The sequence below is a fragment of the Lonchura striata genome, chromosome Z, assembly GCF_046129695.1.
Source record: "Lonchura striata isolate bLonStr1 chromosome Z, bLonStr1.mat, whole genome shotgun sequence".
Classification (NCBI taxonomy): domain Eukaryota; kingdom Metazoa; phylum Chordata; class Aves; order Passeriformes; family Estrildidae; genus Lonchura; species Lonchura striata.
In genome coordinates, this window is record NC_134642.1 from 17,028,755 (window position 1) to 17,047,437 (window position 18,683).

An 18,683-nucleotide genomic window follows, 5' to 3' on the forward strand; every position below is an offset into this window, starting at 1 on the left:
TCTCTAGTGATTTAGCTGTAGTTTTGGCAAGAATTACTCTCTTCCTCCAATAAAATAGATGCTTAAGAGCAGAGTACTGAGATTGCAAGAAGCCACTCTAACTACAAATGACCTGGATTCCGAGTATGCTATTATTAAACACACACTAAGCAGGTGATTGTTTACCTATAACTTATTTATCTGGATCAGATTCAACTGAGCAGGTGTTGGTGGTATTGTTTTGCCATCTACTCACAACCAAGAGACCAAACCATATGCTGAAGATCCTTTTAAGTCTAAGGATACTTTTCTTTACACAGTATTGCAAGTATGTACCTTCTATATATGTGGAAACACCCTGCTTGAGCAGCAGCTCGTCTTTTCCATAGTCTCCTGGTCTGAAAGATTTGCAGAGTGGCAAAGAATCACTATTAGAAAGGCATCTGCAGATTTTGGCCCTTTATATTATGTTGTTATGTTCTTGTAGGAGTTTCGGGGCTGCAGAAGCTTATCACAGGATTAGACTCTGCATTTTGAATAGTGTTTATGACTTTAATTTAATTTGACCTGGAGGACCAGGTTACCCACACACCCATCCCTGCTGAAATACTCGGGGACTTTTAGTTGACTCTTAACTCTGAACAAAGAAAGCACTTGCACATAAACATAGGCCTGTCAACAAGTACAGGTCAGCTATATCATCTCCACAGATCTAAAATTGCATAAAAACCACCATGAGTTGTGCAATTCACTTGTTCTTTAACCTTCTCTGATACAGAACTTATCAGTGGTGCATGGGCAGGGAGGCATCAGCACACAAACCCCTTCTGCATCACTTGCCCCTCACAGGGTCAAGGTCTTCAGGGTGCCCGGTGACCCATGAGAACACGTAGACTGGTGACCCACCCCAGACCTATGGGGACCCTTAGCCCCATTTCAGGGTACTGCTCCTAGCTGGAGACCTCCAGTGGAAATGGGGACTTCCTGGGGACAAGGACCTCTGGGCACTGGTTACAATACTTTGAGGTCAGGGCCCTCAGGCTCTTAGGGGACATGCCATTTGAGGGTCATGGGCAGTGACTTCCCCACACTGAGGTGGCCCTGTTCCCAGCTCCATGACTCTCTACTCCCCCCAAATACACCTGCTATGTCAGGGTCAGGGCTAGGGTGTTAACAATCATTCACAAGTTTCTCACCAGAGGAGAGGTGATTTGTTTAAAATTTGAGCTGTAAATCCTGGTTACATCAAAGAAAATCTTAGGCAGAGCTGCCTTCCTACTGCATGTCACCATTGGCATGAGGACTAGTGGGAGCTCTGGGACTGAATGTACTGGGAGCACTAGGATGGGGGCAGTGGGCTGGCTGTGCTTTGTAGGACATGCTTACTGACAGGCTGGGAGGGCATTCTCATTGCATGTTCTCAGTGGACACTGGCAGCACTGAGATGGGCTACCCATCTGGGAGTCCTAGTGTAGGAGTACTGGCAGCACTGGGTTGAGAGTACCAGGATCACTGGGCCATACTGGGACGGAAGGCGCTGGGGGCAATAGGAGCAGTCAGTGTGTTTTGGGGGTGATTTGGGGGCTGGATGTGCTAGGCCAGGCATTTTGGGGGAGTATTTGTAGTCCATGGTGGATGTTTGTTGGACATGGACTGGTTTGGGGGACTATTTTGCACCCTAAGGGTCATGGGGCAAAGGCTGCCCCACAGAGTAGCTGCCCCACAGAGTTGCTGTCCCCTTCCACGTCTGGGCAGTGGAGGTGAAGGAGGTTTGGGAGTTCAATGTGATGATGGAGTGGGAATCACCTTAGGATGACAGCAACTCCAAGGGCACCCACTACACTGTGCAGAAGGTGATGGGGAAACCCCCACTCACTGCCCCAAAACTGCCTCCCCTCAGAACCCTCAAATGATGCCTGGATCCTCTCCTGGTCATGAGGGGACAGTGTCAGTGTTCCAATTCTGTCCTTGGGGGGAACCCTAGACACGTGTGTCTCCTCCTGGTTGTGGGGAGCCACCCAGACATCTGCATCGCATCCTGGTCCTGGGGGCCCATCTGGGCGTCTGGGTGCTATCCAGAGGCCATCTAGATATCTGAGTCCCCGGGGTCCCTAACTCAGGCTGCGTGTCCGTGTGTGTGCGTGTCCGGGCCTGCCGCTGAAGCACTTGAGTTCCAGACGACCCTCGCTCAGCCGCAGGGCTGGAAGCACCACGGCAGCTGTATCCCTGCCCTCCGCGCTGCACGGGGCAGCCCAAGGGGACGGAGGGGTTCGGTGCCCCAGTGCTGTCCCTGCCAGCCCACGGTGGAATGTAGATGACGATCAAGGGGAGCAAGGGAATTTTGGAGTTCCTAACCACAGGTTCCCCAATCCAAGGTGGGGTGGCTGATGAACAAGGGGGCCATCAGGGAGGACCCCTTCATCCAGGGGTCCCTGGCCCACCACAGCTGCAAACACGGGGCTGAGCTGGAAGCAGTCCCTTCCAGCCCGGCCTCTTCCATGACTCCGTGACAACCGGCTGCAGGCGTTACCCGGCAACAAGCGGCAGCACAAACACACACACGTGCCGCGGGCTCAGCAGGGAGCAAGAGGAGGAAGGAGGCTGCCAGCTGCCCACGTTCCTAGCTGCAGCTCCCTTCCAGCACGGAGGAAGGACAGGTGCTGTGTTTTCGGGCAGGGCAGCAGCCATGGCCTCAGCCAGCCTGTCACAGCTGCTGGATGAGGCCATCGGGACGCCCGAAGTCAGTGTTAACTTGGAGGCGCTCCGCAAACTGCTGAAGATCATACTGGGACACCTGAGCCTGCTGGGTCTGCAGGACGTGATCCCCGAGGAAGCCGCGCCTGTCCCGGGACAGAGCCAGCCCGCCGCATCCCGGCCCGGCCCGCCGCAGGAGGAAGGCGGGGCCGGCGCCGGGGCTGGAGCGGGGGACACGGGCGAGCAGCCGCCCGAGCAGGATGAGCTGCAGGGCACCAGGAGCGGCTCTCCTGTCACCTCCGTGGCTGCCGACATGGGACAGATGGAGAAAACGGAACCCAAAGAGAGTGGCATCTCCGAGGTAGAGGCTTTCCCACCCCCTGCGTGTTCCCCCCAAGACGGCCCCTCCTCTGGGGTCTGTGCCATTATGCAAAGGTTTGCTTGAAGCCCAAGCTCTGAGCAGCATGTTGACTTTCATTGAGGGAAAGGGATGGAGCTTTGGAGAGAAAATCTGGGGCTAAAACACTGCTCCGGGTGCTTTGGGGCCTTCCCATGTTGTGTCTTTTCCTGCTGACCCAGAGTGTGCTATAGGCTCCCAAAGACAGGAGTGGGAGTCTCTGGGGAGCTGCTTCCCTGGGGCTCACCCCTGCCACCTGTCTCTCCCAGGAGGCCCACAAGGAGATGGCTGGGATTAAGGCCATGCAGTCCATCATGGGAGAGGAAATCCAGAGGATCAAGGAGGCACTTGGTCAGGTGAGCTGCCACCATCAGCCTGTCGCAGGTCTGAGACAGCAGTCAGTGACCTCTCTGTGCAGCGGAGCTTCAGCTGCATCTTCATCTGCACATACCAGATGAATGGACAGTGCAACCCACAGTGCCCAGCTATCTGGTGGTGCAGATCATGGTGCAGGCAAAGGTCCTGCAGGTCCCCAGGGACCGTCCCCTGAGGTCTTTCCCCCCCACCCCCTCTCTTAGACCACAGATCTCTGCAAGGATCTCCGTCAGGAGATCAATGAGATGAAGGCCACACAATCTGACATGGGAGAAGGCATCCGGATGATCCAGGAAGCACTTGGCCAGGTGAGCTGCTGCCTCTGGGAGGGAATTGGACTCTCCCCACTTTCCTGCCTCTCAAGACCTTGCCCTGCCACCCCTGCCCTGTATCCATGGGTGTCACTCAGTGTGAAGGTCACTGGGAGGGAAGAATGGGAAGGGTGTCCTGTGGGGGAAGCATGGAAACTCAGCCTTGCCCATTAGGAGGCCCCAACTCTGCCAGCAAATCAACCTGGTAGTAGAGGTCACTGCCTGCCTCAGCCAAAGGGTTCCTGATGCACTTTGAAGTAAACAGCCCTGAAAAAGGGGAAATGGGCGCTGGGAAGGAAAGAAGGTAAAGATCAATCATTACTTGGCAGCCACAGCCCACCCAGGGTCTCTCTGGCTTGGGCAAATGCTCAGTTGTGGATGCTCCTGGGTCCTGACTGCAGTCCCTCTCCAGGGGAACCTACAGGATGCTGCCGGCCATCCTACCCCTGCCAAGCCCCACACTTCAGACATGGACAAGCTGGGGCAGAGCCCTGGTACCCAGAGCACCACCCCTGGAATGCAGACAGAAGCCCCCAGTGCCCAAAGTGGCACCACTGGGACACAGCCTTGTTCCCAAGAAGGCATTCCAGCTATGGAGAGCATTATCAGAGACCTATCTGAGCTCCAGGGCCAGATGTCCTCCCTGCAGAACCTGGCCAGAGATCTGCAGGATGAGAAGGAGAAGGTAAGCCCATAGAAGTCCCTAAGGGGCTTCAAGGATGCCAGGGGGAGTTGGCAGAGAGGAGTCAGGCAAAGGAGACCATGGGGTCCATGCCCTGACTCTGCCACTACCACTCTTCCCAGATCAGACAGCTGCAGGATGCCCTTGGAAATCTGGGTGTGACTGTAGCCAAGTGCGAAGTGGATGGCACCAACGAGATCCCTCCACAGCTGGAGTAAGAGGATGGGCAGAGGATTTTGTATGCTACAGGGCTGCAGGGGAGCTGGGAGGTATGGGGGCTGGCAATCCAGGAGCATCGGGTTTGGGAAGCAAAGCTCACCTCTCAGGTGGCCTTGTGGAGGCTCAGCCTGCCTGTGCCCTCATCTTGTTGGCTAGGTCTGCACTGCAGGAGATTAAGCAAGAACAGAGGGAGCTGAGAGAGGAGCAGAAGATTACCAAGGCCACACTGAAGCAGCTGATCACAGCTGACCAGCTTCAGGAGCGGGTGAGGTTTGGAGGCAGCACTCCAGATGTTGTCTTGAGTGGCAGGCTGCTCCTTGTTGGGTTCCTGGCCACATTCCCTGCCTGGTCAGGGCCATCTGGGCACCAGCTTCTGCTGGCTGCATCCATTCTATCTCAGCATCAATTCCTTCTCCCCTTTCTGCAGCTGAATGAGTTGAGGGCAATGATGGGGACTGTGGGGCAGCAGCAGGGACAGTCACCAGCACCGTGCCCTGAACGCATCACAGACACCAAGCTTGTGAGGAAGCTCCTACACCGCTGTGAAAGGCTCCAGCAGCAGGTGGACTCTCTGATGCCACCTCAGGTGGACACATCACTGCCACAGAAAACCCAGGTGGGCAGGTGGCAACATGGTGAGGGGGAGGCTGTATCAGGACTCTCTGTCTGTGCTCACTGTAATACAGAGCAGCCCCTTGCTAATTCCCAGTTTGGTTCGGATGGGTTGGCAGTATGGCAGGAAATTAAAGCCTTGATACAAATGTCTGGCTGGCACTGAGGGCTCATGGTTCATGGCCAAGTAACCCAGATCTGTCCTTGAGGGTAGCCAGATACCCCTTGAATGACACTATCTTGTCATCTTTCTCCCTGGAGCAGGATGAGGAGCTGCTAAAGAGCATCCAGGCCACTGTTGTGTGGGTGGAAGGGGACTGTGAGCAGCTCAGCTACGTCACAGGGAGCCTCCGGGATGACCATCGCCAGCATCAGAAAGATATTGAGGTTGGTGGCTGGTCCCCACAGGGTCAAAGTATCCCCCAGGCACACCGAGACTGGTCTGATCACACAGAGGTCTGATCCCCTGCCCACCTGCTTGCAAGCCCTTTGTTGGTTCAAATGGCCTTTCCTAAAGAGCAGGGAGCACTGACTGGCCAGAACACATCTGACCCTGCTGTGGTGTCATGAAATGCTTTCTGTATTGGAAGGCTCTGTTCCGGTCCCTGGAGGGTCTTGAGAAGAAAGCAGACAAGGAGGACTTGCTGCTGCTGGTAAGGTCTTGAGAGGTCCATCTTCAGCCCAAGGGACCTTGGGCAGGGTGGTAAATGCCCTTTTCCCTTTGGGTGCGCAGTGGCAAAACTGGCCTGGATGGGGAAGGGGGAGGGTGTGATTACTTCCAGACTGGCTGCAGATTCCTTGCCAAGTCCCTCTGTCTCCCTCTTTAAGTCCCTTTGACCCCCTGGGTGTGATGGGGTGAGCAGGCCACGCAACCCTGAAAAGGGCACGATGGCCCCACAGGAACCTTTCTGCTTCTGTCCCCAACACATGCTGGCCCTGTCTCCACTGCTCTCCTGCCTTTCCTCCTTGCTAGAAAGTGGACAAAGCTGCCCTGGGCAGCAAAGTCAGTTGTGCCCATTTTGATGCAAGCATGGAGCGTCTGGAGGACAGGATGCGGGAGTTGCTGAGACGGGTGTTAGGTCAGGAGCAGCGCTGGCAGGAGGCCCAGCAGCGGTTCAGTGATGCCCTGGACTCCAAGGTGAGGGGTGCCGTATCCTCACAGAACAAAACTCCCTGGGTGCTTTCCAGCCTGAGGCAACCTCCCTCTGAGGTTTCCCCTTCTGCTGGCTTTTCCCTGTGGACTGCCATATTCCATCCTGGAGCAGCTGGCTAAGGGTGTACATCTGTTGACAGCTGGATCGCCTGGAGCTTGGGCCTTTCCAGAAGCAGCTAGAGAATACCTGGGCAAGGAACATTAAAGATCTCAAGGATGAGTTGACGGTAGAGATTGATGATGCTGCTGGAATTAAGCAGTGAGTGCAGTGGGATGGTACTGGCTTTGGCAACAGCACTGGCCTGTTCCTTCCTGTATAGCACCCTGACCCCAGAAGAATGTAGGCAACAAACTGCAGGGATGCTGCAGCTACACCTTCTTCACCCATCAGTATCAGGTTCCCCACATCAAAGGAAGCACACAAATGGACATCTGCAAAACAGAGCTGTCCAAACCAGAACTGGGGTGTGGGTGCAGAGGTTCAAGGATGGAGAACACAGGGTTGTTCACTTGGGCAAGGGTGCAACACATGGTTCCACAGGCCTCAGTCATGACCTGCCCACCTTGGCAAGATGCAAGGGAGTTGTGAGCACTGACAAGGTGATGACACTGGGGAAAGGGCTGGTTTGGATGGCAGTGTGGGTGCCTGCACCCTTCCCCTTATTCCCTCGTATCTCTGCCTGCTCTGGGCAGCTATGGGCCACAGCCACTGTTCAGCAGTTCTAGTGCTGCCAAGGCAAACTTATCTCCTTGTCCCCTTGGGTGGGAAGGCTCAACATGCCACAGCTTCACCTGCAAACATTGAGGCTCCCTGCAGCAATGTGCCTGGCTCCTGTTGCTGCCTGTGAGCTGCTGGCTGTGTGCACTGCAGCCCTGTCAGGAGCTCACCCAGCCCTTCCTCCCTTAGGCAGCTGCTGGTTCCTTACAAGTGCCTGTCCTGCGACCGGCAGCTCAACATGCAGGTGCCTGGCCCGTGAGTAGCACCCAGCACCGGTATACTGGGGGTCTGTGTGGGTGGGACAGGGGATGGGTGCTGGTGATGCCCTGCTGTCTCAGGCACAAGGGTTAGACTCTGCTGAGGGGTCTGGAGGGTCTGACTCTGCTGAGCCCCCTCTGAAGCCATGCGTTTCAGATGTGGAGTGTTCCCTCCAGGAACACCACCCTGAGGGCAGCAGGCAGAGGGATCTGTGGGGTACAAGCCTATGGGTTTTGGTGCTCTGCCCAAGCTGGGGTGGCTCATTTGTCCCTTGTCACCCACCCACCGCTCCTGCCCTCCCCAGGCACATTGACACACTGCCGCTCTTACCACCGCTGCCTAGCAGCCACGCTGCACACCCCTCTACCATCACCACAGAGGAGCAAGCACAACAGCACGGTCACAGGTACGGGACATGGGGACCCATCACTGGCCTCTGGGGTGCTGGGCAGTCCTGTCTTGGCAAGGGAGATCTCTGCCCTGAATGGGGGACAGAGCAGGCCAGGGGGCCTGGTCAGGGCATGGGAGCAGAGTGGGTCACAAAGGGTCCACTTGCCCCAGGTGTCTGGGCTTTTAAAGTCCCTACTGCACTGCTTAAGCCCTGGTCTCAGTGGCACTGAAGCCACATATTGCCAGTTGTATCTGGTCTCAGCCTGATCTCAAGCTTGGTGGGGACTCAACACAGTGGGACAGGCATGGGTTTCCTGCAGCAGCTGCAGGGGAGTCGGCAGGGACATGCGTCAGTAGGGAGCGCCCTCTCCCTCTCCCCCATTTCTGGCACAGTGGGATGAAGCCCAGGTACCACAGTGGTGGACAATGAGCATCTCCATGTCCCATCCCTCAGGAAGCTGGTCATTAGCAAGTTCCTCAAGGTGCAGAGCTGCAAGGGTCAGGACACATCCAGTGCGCCACTCAAGGCTGTCCTACACCTCTCTAAAAAGGTAGGGATGGTGAAGGGAGGAATGCCAGGGAGGATCAAGGCTGGGAGAGAGATGCTGAGCATCTGGAAGCCCCCCTACCTCAGTTTCCTCAAGGAGAGATGGGTGGGGAGTGTTGCTAGGGGAATGCTGAATTGAGCCCCACATTGCATCCAGCCATTCTGTCCTTCCCAGCCTGGCGTGACTGAGCTGCTGGGTGTGGATGACCATGTGGATCAGGGCCAGGAGCACAGGCCTGAGGTGGCAAAGAGGGCACAGGACGAGCTGGGTATGGCCTGTCAGGACACCAGTGCTGGGGGGAGAGACCCCTAGCTGTTTTCTGGTGATGGGTGAGCAGGGCTCTATTTGCACACCTGGGCAGGTGCAGGGAGGGTCTGGGGCAGGCTGAGGAGGGGTGGAAGCAGGATGGAGGGATTGACTGGTGGATGGGACAGCTAGTCCCTGGGTGTGTTCAAGATGGAGTGCAGTGTGGAGATGGCCCTGGCCAGTGTGGAAAACAGCCCCTATGTTGGAGGGCAGGGGACAGTACCCTGTCCCTGGGGTTCTCTGGCCATGTAAATGTCTCTGGGCTTCAGGGTGCTTACCTCTGTTCTTCGTACCCACCAGCAGGCCCCACCACCCTAGCAGAGCACCAGCCAGCTTCTGACCTCAAACACTGATCCCATGCAGCTAGCTGGTAATGGATGCTTAGAGCCCTGCATGAAGAAAAGACTGGGACAGCTGCCTCAAGGGATTTCTTTTCAAGCTAATAAAAAAATGTAACCTGCTGTGTTTGAGATATTCTAAGCAAGACTGATCTCAAAACTAACCGTTTGCTTCAGAGCTGCCACCCTAAAGCTGGACAGGTACCACAGGGAAGGGCAAAGTTTTGGTGGGGACAGGAGCAGCAGAGCTCAGGGTGAAGCCCCAGGCTGGGTGATTGTGGGTATGTGGGGGGTGTCCCTGAGCCAGGTGGAGAGGCTGGGGTTGTCCCAACCCATGGGCTGTGGAGGTGCAAAAGGTGTAGTCCCTGGGTTGCCTCTCCACCCATGCTGCTGTTGCCCCTGAACTGAGCTTTGGCGAGGCTGCAGCAACGCCACACATCTTGGGGGAACTTGAGATGAGCCCGAGCAGCACTGCTGTCTCTCCCATATCAGACTCAGTGTAGGGTTTAATATCATCATCATCCATGATTTACACTCGGTGAGGAGTGAGCTGGAGCACCTTCTTGTGGCCTGGAAACCGGAGTGCTCCTTCCTGACTGCTCCCAGGACACCGCATTCACGGCATTAATCTGGTCTTTACAGTGGGCTTGGACCTGCTTTGAACTATCAGTGTCCTCCTGCTTCTTGGCACCATTATTTTATGGCCAGTCACATCAGTCACTGCTGGTCAAACGGAAGTGCCAGTATGAAGAAGTTCATTCTTCCCCTGGGCTGGCTGTTGAGGACAGACATGGGAGTGGTGAACTCTGACCCAGCAGAAGTGTTCAGGGGGAGCAGAGGGGCATGGAGCTGGGCAGGTCACCCACCCCTGACCTGCAACACTGCATGTCATCTGCCTCAGAGCTCCCTGACCTCCCTGGGTCCCCAGCCAGTCCCAGAGGTCCCTTCCCTGCTAAGTCCTCAACTCCCCATCCCAGATGTCTTTGTTCTCCCAGATCAGTTTCTCCCTGAATATCCCCACCTCTGCCTGTCCCCATTCCCTGGACAGTCCCACCTGGGGCAGCACTGCAGTGTGGCTCAAAACCACCTTGCCTAAGACACAAGACACAAGTTATGAGTGACACAGTAAATCACTGAGTTCAACCAGTTTATTTAAAGACAAAGTTCAGTTCATAATTTTTTTGTGTAAGTTTTTGTGTGGATGATTTGGGTGAGCAGCAAAGCACAGCTGGCTCACTGTAGCTCCAGGGGGAAATTTTTCCATGTAGGAAATTCAGGTCTAAAGCATGGGTCCATACAGAGTGAATGTTTTACAGAATAAAAGGCAAAAAGTAAAAATTACCCAAAATTCAGATCTCTTTTGCTCAACCCAGCTATCAGCTCTATTCATGCTGCTAAGGCCCTATGATGCACTATAGTGTTTCATCCTATGTTTTAAAAATCTAAATTTTTTAAAATTTAAATTTAAATTTAAAATTTTTAAATTTAAAATTTTTTAGCTTAAATAAAGCCTCAGATGTGGCTTTTTGGAGGGGATTTTGGTCAATGAAGGGACTTGGAGGGAGAAACATCCTGCTTTGCTTCATTCTGGGGAGAAAAAATCTCTTATCAGAGAAAGAGAAATTATAAAATGGAAAAAAAAAATTAAATTATAACATTTTATCCCAATAAACTGGGTAAAAAGAGGAGGAAAGGTTGCTGGAGGGGGGAACTGGGCAAACTGGTGACACCTGAAAAACTTAAGCCTCCCCTTCCCCCAAGCAGCATATAGGCTAATTCTGGAAGGGTTTGGGAATATTTTTGAAGCTGTTTCTTCCCCATGTCCACTGGTAGTGCTGAAAGCAACAAGTCTTATTTTCACTTAAAAGGGGACAGTCTTCTCAAAAACAAGGGGGTTGGGTGTTTATCAACCCTCATCAAAAACAAAGGGGTTGGGGAGCACTTTCTCCTCAAGGCAGCAGCGCGGAGGCCACCATTTCTTTAACAAGTTCCTCCCTAATTTGGGGGTTTCTTCCCTGTGGGCATTGTTTTGAGGTGGAAAATCCCCATCTCCCACTGTGCTAGCTGCTCCCTTGAGGAGAAGGCCCAAAATAGAGCAAACCAGAGGATACCCAAAACCAGAGGACTAAAAACAAAGACACCCCTCTGGTTTGCACTGGAGCTGTATTTTATGACTTCTGGAGGTAACAAGCTGCTGATTTTAAAATGTGCCTTTTGATCTCCATTTTTATAAGCACCCACCAACACCAACAAATCATTAACAGTTGATTAAAAGTTGAATAGTTGTAAACCCATCCCCAAAATCCACCTCTTTCCAGTTACAGTGGACCTCAGTGAGGAGCAGGAGAAGATTAACACCCTGGAGGACCTGCAGTCCTCTCTCAGGTTTGCCCCTCCATGCCTGCTGCACTTCCCTTGGAAGTGCACCACTCAGTCTGATCCGGAGGTGTTAGTGGAGGAAGAGCAGCATGGAGAGAAGCAGGAGGCAATGGCTAAAACTCCCCCATGGGAATGCTCATCTTCAAGCCCCAGACCCCCACAAAATCCACCCTGGGCTCCACCCTTGTGCAGCAAAAAATACCCCTTCAGCTACTCCCCACAGCCTCTTTCATGGGTTGGTATGAGGTGTGCCTGTCACTCAGGAGGATTTTGAGGTCCAAGGGTCCCTGTGGGAGGGCTACAAGGTGTATCTGCTGCCTCTGCTCAAGGACTGGGGGCTGTGCACCCTCCACACCCAACCATCTGCTCTCCCAGCTGCTGACAGGACACCGTTGAGCTGCCCTTGAGTAAAAAGAGGCTGATTTCCTTGCCCCTCCAATCCTGGAGAGCAAGCTGTGGGGACACTGAGTTACACCAAAAGGTGGGGTTTGGTTTTTTTGGTTTGGGTTTTGTTTTTTTTTTTCTTTAATGGACTTTCAAATTAAATATTCACAAAGCTTTTCAGATGAAAAGTGGTTGGAGGGTTGGAAATTCATCTATTGGAGCAGGATGCTACAAAGAAGTGCTTTGCTTTACACATCACTGGACCTTGTCTTTCAAGGAAAGACCAACCTCACCATGAGCCAAACAGGGAAAAAACTAATAATACAACTGAGCAGGGCTGTTATGTGGGTTTAGCTGTGACCTGTGTTTTGTCAGGACCCTTGTCTAAAATTAGGGTCCTGAAGATAAAAGTTGCTGCCTTTACGGGTAGCATCTCCTCTTCCTCAGACCAAGGTGAAGAGTGCAGGTGGATGAGGAGGCAATTCTGGCAGCAAAGGAGTGACGGGAGCTGCAAGAGGCAGAGACCTGCCCAGTCCTGTCTGCACTTGCTGATAACAGCACTTTGTTACATGGCTGAACCCTAACAGCAACCTGCTGCTGCTTCAAGATACCAGTTCATTTAGTTTTGTTCCCCTTCTAGTCACTTGTAGGCAGTGAAATGGGGGATGAAATTCTGTCTGTGGCCTCTCTCCCTGCTTACATGCTGGCAGTGAATACAAAGCCCTGAAAAGGCCCAAGCCTGAGTGATTCTGAGAGACATGAAACATGGTTTTAACCCACTTCCCCTAAATTATCTACAAATCCCAAGCAGAAAAGTTTCCGCTTGCAAAACCTTGCCATGAGACATCTAGCAGCACCAGAAAAGCCCATTTTCTTCCTCAAGGTAAGTTTTTAAAAATCTTTTAGGGACGTTCTTCCTGTTTAACTGGTCCATGCTTCTACTAACAAAAAGCTGAGAAATTAAAAATACCTCTGTTCTCCCACTGAGAAGCAAAAAAGTGAAATAAGATTGTTAAATTAGATGTTGTAAGGAAAATTAAATGAGCTGTCAGAAGAGTGGAGCTGTTTGTTGTTCGAGTGGAGTGTTTGCTAGGGTGGTGGAAGTGTTTAGACTTGGGAGGTTCATAGTGGATTTTTGGGGGACTCAAGGACAGAGGATGAGCAAACCTGGCCCCTGGCCCAGCCAGAGCATTGGCCAGAGTGTGAAAGTGGGTGGGGGCAAGGCAAAGACTTCAGTCAGACTATCAGCATCACGGAAAGCCACCTGCCCTCAATGCGTTGGACAGTGTGGTTGTGGGGCAGAGACATAGAGCTGGGCCAGGAGAGAGCCTGCAGCTGCCCCAACCACTGCCCCATAGCCCAAGCCCCATGTTTGGGGCTGAGATCCTTATGGGACACGAATTCCCAAGCCACCCCCAGTGCCCAGTTGGAACCAGGACAAACCTCCATGGCCCAGCAATGAGAGTCCCCTACAAAGTCCTGGTGACTCAAAACACAGCAGAGACACTCAAAACACTCCATTCCTGAGGGTGGAGGAGCTGGGGGTGATTCCCAGTGGCCTGCAGTCCAGCCATCCACTGACACCAGGATTCGGGTGTGAGCTGAGACTGGATTCAGGGTCACGGCTGCTGGCAGGGAGAGGGATGTTCATGAGCCTCTATGCATTGGAATATCACCTCCAAAAACTGCACCAGAGCATCAGCTCCAGGCACAGAGCCCAAATGGGGGTTCAGTAAGTCCCTGAAGCCAGACTCACCTATCTGGTATCCCTCTGAGGCTTCCTCCAGAGAGCATTCCAAGATGTCTGGAAATAGAAGATGACCCCGAAGATTTTTAGCTCTGGATCTGGCCCTGAGCCTTCCCCATATCCACCCTGCTGCACAGAGAAGGCATCTGAGGTGGGAGACACAGCCCCCTTCATCTGAGGCATCACCTCTCTCCACAGATAATTAGTGTTCTAATTTGGGTGCTAATTAAGCATCAACAGCATTCTGCACCTCCCACCTTCAGTCTTCTATCCCTTAAGGCTAATCAGGAATAAATCTCTGATTTTCTTTTAAATAAATGAGCATCTGCCATATTTTCACTTTCCAGCCAAATCTGCCTTCCCATTTTTGCTTAATAAATTCCCTTTTTTGCCAATTTTGACCCTCCATGAACCTTTAAATTGTATCACTGCCTCTCCAGTATGTTGATTTTTTGAATCCTCAAGCTGTTTCCAGTTCTGACATCAACAGCAGTGATGGATGTACCTTCCTCTCTGTGCACCTCAGGGGGAGTAAACTGGGGCGTTTAATGCCAAGAAATTCCCAAATTTCCTTTCCCCATTGCTAGAGAACCACTGGGACATCTTTACTTCTGTGGGCAAGGCTCCCACTCCTGCAAGATATGATGGAAGATTCCCCCATCATCATGAAATTTTGGATTAATCATCAATCCTCTCTAGCTTCAAAGCAAAAATCCCAGAGGAAAAGAACACAGGGAGAGAAGACGATCCAAAAAATTGAGGGCTGGGGGCCAAAACTGGTGTTTCTGGTGATGTTTTTTGGCTCCAATAGCTGTTCAAGGTGGTTCAGACATCCTGGAGAGGGAGAAAGATGCTTAGGGCTGCTTTCCTGTGAATAAAAGCCAAAAAGGGGGAACCAGATTCTGAGGCCAAGTTTTATCTCACCCATAGCAGGTCACCATCTGGTTGCTGGCACTCGGCCTGGAGCTCTGCATGGCATTGCAGATCCATCTCAACAGCTTCACCACGTTGCTGTTCCTCCAACCTCCAGCACAGGCGATGGAACTGGGAAAGAAACTGTGATTCCTGGTCACTCAGCACCTGGTGGAACCCTTTCAGTATCACTCACAGCTTCTGCTTAGCAGCACTGACTCGAGTCTGGGGGATGAAGGAGAAGGAGAAGGATGCTGGGCGGGGAATGAAGCAGTGTCACCCCCATGGTGCACCCAGATGGCAGCACCACCCAGCAGCATCTCCTGTCTTGTCTCCTTTGCTGCCTCAGTCACCCAGCACATCGCTTGTCCTCCTCCTGCACAGTTCAAACTCCTTCTGCAGAGAAAAGCGGTTTATACTCCTGGACAAAGGAAGAAAAGAAGGAGAAGGGGTTGGAACCCCTAAAGCACCAGGGATATGGCCAGCACAGATGGCCCCATCCTCACCCTCCACTGCACTGAAGCAGATATGTACATTCATATCCATGTTATAATTAATTTCACAGTTATGCTGCATGCACACCCTCACCTTACTCACACAGTTATGTAAACAAACAGTGATACCTGGGCACTACAGGTCTCCCAGATAGGCTGGGATATGTATGCCATCTCTCCAAGGTCCCCTGTAAAAAAGTTGCCACCAGACCTTAAAAAGTTCTGACCATGCTTCCATCCCCTTTCCCCCACTCCTTGCTCCCACAGCCAAGTCCAAACACCCTTTGGGGACCCCCTTTTCCCCTCTGTGCCTGGAAGCATAATAGGAACCCTCCACAGCACAGGTGCCAGGTGAGAGCAGGAGTTTGAAATCTCCAGTATTTAGTTTTGGTCCCAAAACTACCACCCACTATACTGTTTCATACTTAACCCTATGAAACGGCAGCATTTCAGCTTAGTTTTGGTTTCTAGATGTTTGCATTGCTTTTCCCCCCCACCCAGAAAGACAGGAAAAATCCTTGCCTCTGCTCAAAATACATATTCTGGGGGCTGAGTTTGAAGGGAAATTAGTGTCATTCAGGCAGGGGGAGAGTGTCTGAGCCAGGGATCTGCTCCCCTTGTAGCAGCAAGAGGCCTCTTTGAACAGCACGGCAGGATTGGTGCGATGCTCGGTGTAGGTGGTGCAGACAAGGATTCCATCACTGTGACAGAAGAGAGTGAGGGGTCACTGGTGCCTGTGGCACAGATCCTGCACGGCCACCATCACGTTGGTCAGCTGCCATCTGGGGTGGAAGCCACTGATGCCTTGTGAAGGCTGACCTACAACAGTGGCTAGACAGAGTTAAAGAATAAAGTAGGGATTTATTAAAAGGCCTCAATGGATACACCTTGGGCAGCACAGGAGCCCGTCCAGTACTACACCCAAGTTGAACCCAAAATAGTCACAAAATGGATGACCGATCACGAGATCTCCCACGTTTTTAAGTTCTGTTCCATTAGCATATTGGAGTTAATTGTCCAATTATAGCTTTAGGTTTGGAAGTCCCGTCCTTCTTGTTTTCCTCTCTTCAGTCTACCATTGCTTATGCTCTTGGGTCTGAGATTTGGATTGGTTGTCCTTGGTCCCCAGCTATAGAAGGAATTGTTTTGTCCACTTACTCTGTGAAGAGAGTTAATTATCCCTGAATATGAAGCTCAGAACTACACACTAAAGCAGTACAGAATTTGAAAAATATAAAAGCTAAAACCTGGTTATCTCTACTGCACAGTAATGGCACTGCCGGCACAGAGTGCGACCGGCAGCGCCAGCAGAAACTGGGGCCGCAGCTCAGGTACATGAGAGGATCCTGGAAGAAAGCCAAGCAAACAGGGTACGTGGTTTCGCCCTGGAGGTACCTGATGGCGTTTCCCTTGGCCACGGTTGCTTACAGGACGGACTCGGTGCACCCGAAGAGGCCGGGCCAGGCGCTCCTGGAGGCGGCGGCGGGGCGAGAGCTGGTGCCGGCGTCCCGAGCCTGCCAAGCAAAGGCAGCCCCGGGCGGGACCGACATTCCCACCGTGAACAGCGCCAGCGGCGACGTACGGACAGATGGGAACGCAGGCAGCGGAGGCCTGGGAGGGACGACTTATTTACAAGGCAAATTCTTACCCCTCCGGCTGCACCGGGGGAGGCAGTGAGGCCAGAAGGGGGCTCCAGGAGACAAGGATTAAAGCAGGAATGTGGTAAGAGAGCAGAGTTCCCTGGAGCTCATGTGGATACCAGCTTGGGAGGGTTGAAGTGAAATAAAAACTGGGTGGCCGTGGCGGTGCGGTGTAGGTGGGCCGCCCCTCGGGGCGAGGAGGCGATACCGGAGCCGAGCCCAGCCGTGCCGGTGCCGGAGTCACCAGGAAAGCTGCCCCGAGGGCGCTGCCGGAGGCGCACGGAGCGGGCAGCGCGGCCCGAGCCGCTCCGGCCGCTGCCCGGCCGCCAGCCGCTAGCAGCTGTGCCGGGAGACACTATCGCCTCTGACGGTGTCACCTAAAGGGCTGCACCGATAGCGGGGCGAGATGCGAATGGAACGTACAGAGCAGAATAAAATAAATAAAGAGCCGCAGCAGGGGATGGCCGCTGAGAGCTGCACCGCGGGACGGAACAGGCGCGGTCCCGCGGGGAGTCGCCGCTTACTGCGCTGCTTATCGTGTGGGGACAGCCGAGTGACGACAGCCAGAGCCGGGCAGCCGCTTCCAGAGGCAGGGAAGAGCGAGACGTGCTGCTCTCTAATCAAGTTTAGGCCCCCGGACGTGTCCGCCACTCCGCACCCGAGAACCGGGACCCGTGTATGCCGCTGCCCCTCGCTCACCTGCTCCCTTCTCCCTGGCCCAGCAGACCTTAAAATCTAGCTGATGCACACACACACACACACACACACACACACACACACACACACACACACACACACACACACACACATACACAAAAGGAAAATCGGGGGTGGTATTTTTTGTTTTTTAATTCATTACCTACATGGTGAGCAGCAACACAAGATTGGTTGCTAATTGAAGCAGCTGGAAGGGGAGCTTCTCATAAAACCATTTGTCTCCCTCGGAGTATGGGCAGCACCTAGGATGAAGATGCACAGGTGGCATCTTGCAGAGTCCACCTACTGTGTCCACGTCCTGCATCTCCTGGCAATGACCACCTGAGAGCTACCAGCCAGCTCCTAGCCTCAGCAGGGTTCTCTGGCCTCATCCTGCTCCTCCTCCTCATCCCACTGCACACTTTTTCTCTCTGCCAAAAGCTGTGGGAGAGGAGTCATGCCAGTCTCCAGCATTGTCTTTGTTGTGGCGAGACCCATGGGGCAATCTGTGTCTGGGGGGAGGGAAGAAGGTGGGGGAGTGTGCAGGTGCAGAGCCTTCTGCTACCCTTCCCTTGCACAAGCTCCTCTTCCTCCTGAAATGCCTCTGCCTTCTCCCCAGATAATTAAATTATCCCAAAATGCAACTGAATTCCTCCCAAAATAACTGAATTCCTCCCCCAGTATAGCCTAATATCTGAATTATCCCAAATACCTCTTCATTCTTCCCCAAAGCCCCCATATTTTCATAAAATTCCTCTGAATTCTCCTAAAATATCCAATTTCTACTCAAATACCTCTGAACTTCTCCAGAGCCTCCCACAGAGCATCACTTTCATGGCAGCAGGAGCTCAGGCTCTTCTCCAGCTCCTTGGTGAGCCCCGAAGGGAGGTGGAGCCTCATTTCACTCAAGCTGAGAAAAGAAATTACAGGGAAAGGTTTTATGTGATGGATGTAGCAGCCAAGCACCTCTCCACAGCTGGAGTGATAGGGATATGAAGCAACCAGTCGCCACATACCGGCTTATTATGCTCCAAACATCCTAAAAGGAAAAAGGGAGAAAAAAGGGAATTCAAGACCCCATAGGCAGCACTTTGGGACAGCTTTCAGGTAAGAACAGCACTCATCAGGGGTAAGCACCTGGCCTCTAGCTGCCCGATGAGTCTGTGAAGCTGTGCAACCCCCTCGGCCACCGGCAGTGATTTTTCGGCACGGGTAGCTAGAAGGTGTGGTCCAGCTCAGCCAGCAGCCCCAGCACGGTGCCCTCCGGCTCTGCCAGCAGCCGCTCAAACTCAGCCTCAACGCCGCTCGGCTTCACTCCTCTCCCGGAGGAGACAAGAAATGTATATGCAACCCCCAGACCTGAATTTTCCCTTCTGAGTTAAAGGACAAAAGTGCTTCCGCTGTATCCAGAGAGGCTGTAACAATAGGGCAGGGCTGAGGATGCAGCGGAT

General features: G+C 53.0%; 1 protein-coding gene and 3 long non-coding RNA genes across 4 annotated transcripts; 2 read left to right on the forward strand and 2 right to left on the reverse strand.

Annotated features, from left to right (window-relative positions):
* Positions 1 to 858: 858 nt before the first annotated feature.
* Positions 859 to 8,018, forward strand: LOC110471228 (uncharacterized). The gene is made up of 15 exons (XM_021531620.3): positions 859 to 920; positions 2,100 to 2,354; positions 2,503 to 3,034; positions 3,340 to 3,426; positions 3,649 to 3,753; positions 4,169 to 4,441; positions 4,561 to 4,652; positions 4,814 to 4,922; positions 5,085 to 5,273; positions 5,534 to 5,656; positions 5,860 to 5,922; positions 6,243 to 6,407; positions 6,563 to 6,681; positions 7,330 to 7,395; positions 7,703 to 8,018. Exons 1-15 carry the CDS (start codon positions 859 to 861, stop codon positions 8,016 to 8,018), a joined length of 2,556 nt encoding a protein of 851 aa, XP_021387295.3.
* A 56-nt stretch (positions 8,019 to 8,074) lies between these two features.
* Positions 8,075 to 9,103, forward strand: LOC110471299 (uncharacterized). The gene is made up of 3 exons (XR_002465567.2): positions 8,075 to 8,339; positions 8,511 to 8,604; positions 8,946 to 9,103. It is a non-coding gene; the product is annotated as an uncharacterized LOC110471299 (long non-coding RNA).
* A 3,719-nt stretch (positions 9,104 to 12,822) lies between these two features.
* Positions 12,823 to 14,555, reverse strand: LOC110471298 (uncharacterized). Its single transcript, XR_002465566.2, has 3 exons — positions 14,415 to 14,555; positions 13,500 to 13,547; positions 12,823 to 13,368 (listed from the first exon to the last, which is right to left on the reverse strand). It is a non-coding gene; the product is annotated as an uncharacterized LOC110471298 (long non-coding RNA).
* A 2,807-nt stretch (positions 14,556 to 17,362) lies between these two features.
* LOC144248272 (uncharacterized) lies at positions 17,363 to 18,504 on the reverse strand. The gene is made up of 4 exons (XR_013341663.1): positions 18,370 to 18,504; positions 18,249 to 18,271; positions 18,027 to 18,142; positions 17,363 to 17,744 (listed from the first exon to the last, which is right to left on the reverse strand). It is a non-coding gene; the product is annotated as an uncharacterized LOC144248272 (long non-coding RNA).
* Between the last annotated feature and the right edge of the window lie 179 nt (positions 18,505 to 18,683).

What these genes read in the sequence shown, in the direction of transcription:
- LOC110471228 (XM_021531620.3), top strand. Translation starts at nt 859, where the DNA reads ATGAGAACACGTAGACTGGTGACCCACCCCAGACCTATGGGGACCCTT. An exon ending in TCAAGGAGGCACTTGGTCAG is followed by an intron (nt 3,427 to 3,648) that starts GTGAGCTGCCAC and finishes CCCCTCTCTTAG; the next exon opens with ACCACAGATCTCTGCAAGGA. An exon ending in GAGATCCCTCCACAGCTGGA is followed by an intron (nt 4,653 to 4,813) that starts GTAAGAGGATGG and finishes CTTGTTGGCTAG; the next exon opens with GTCTGCACTGCAGGAGATTA.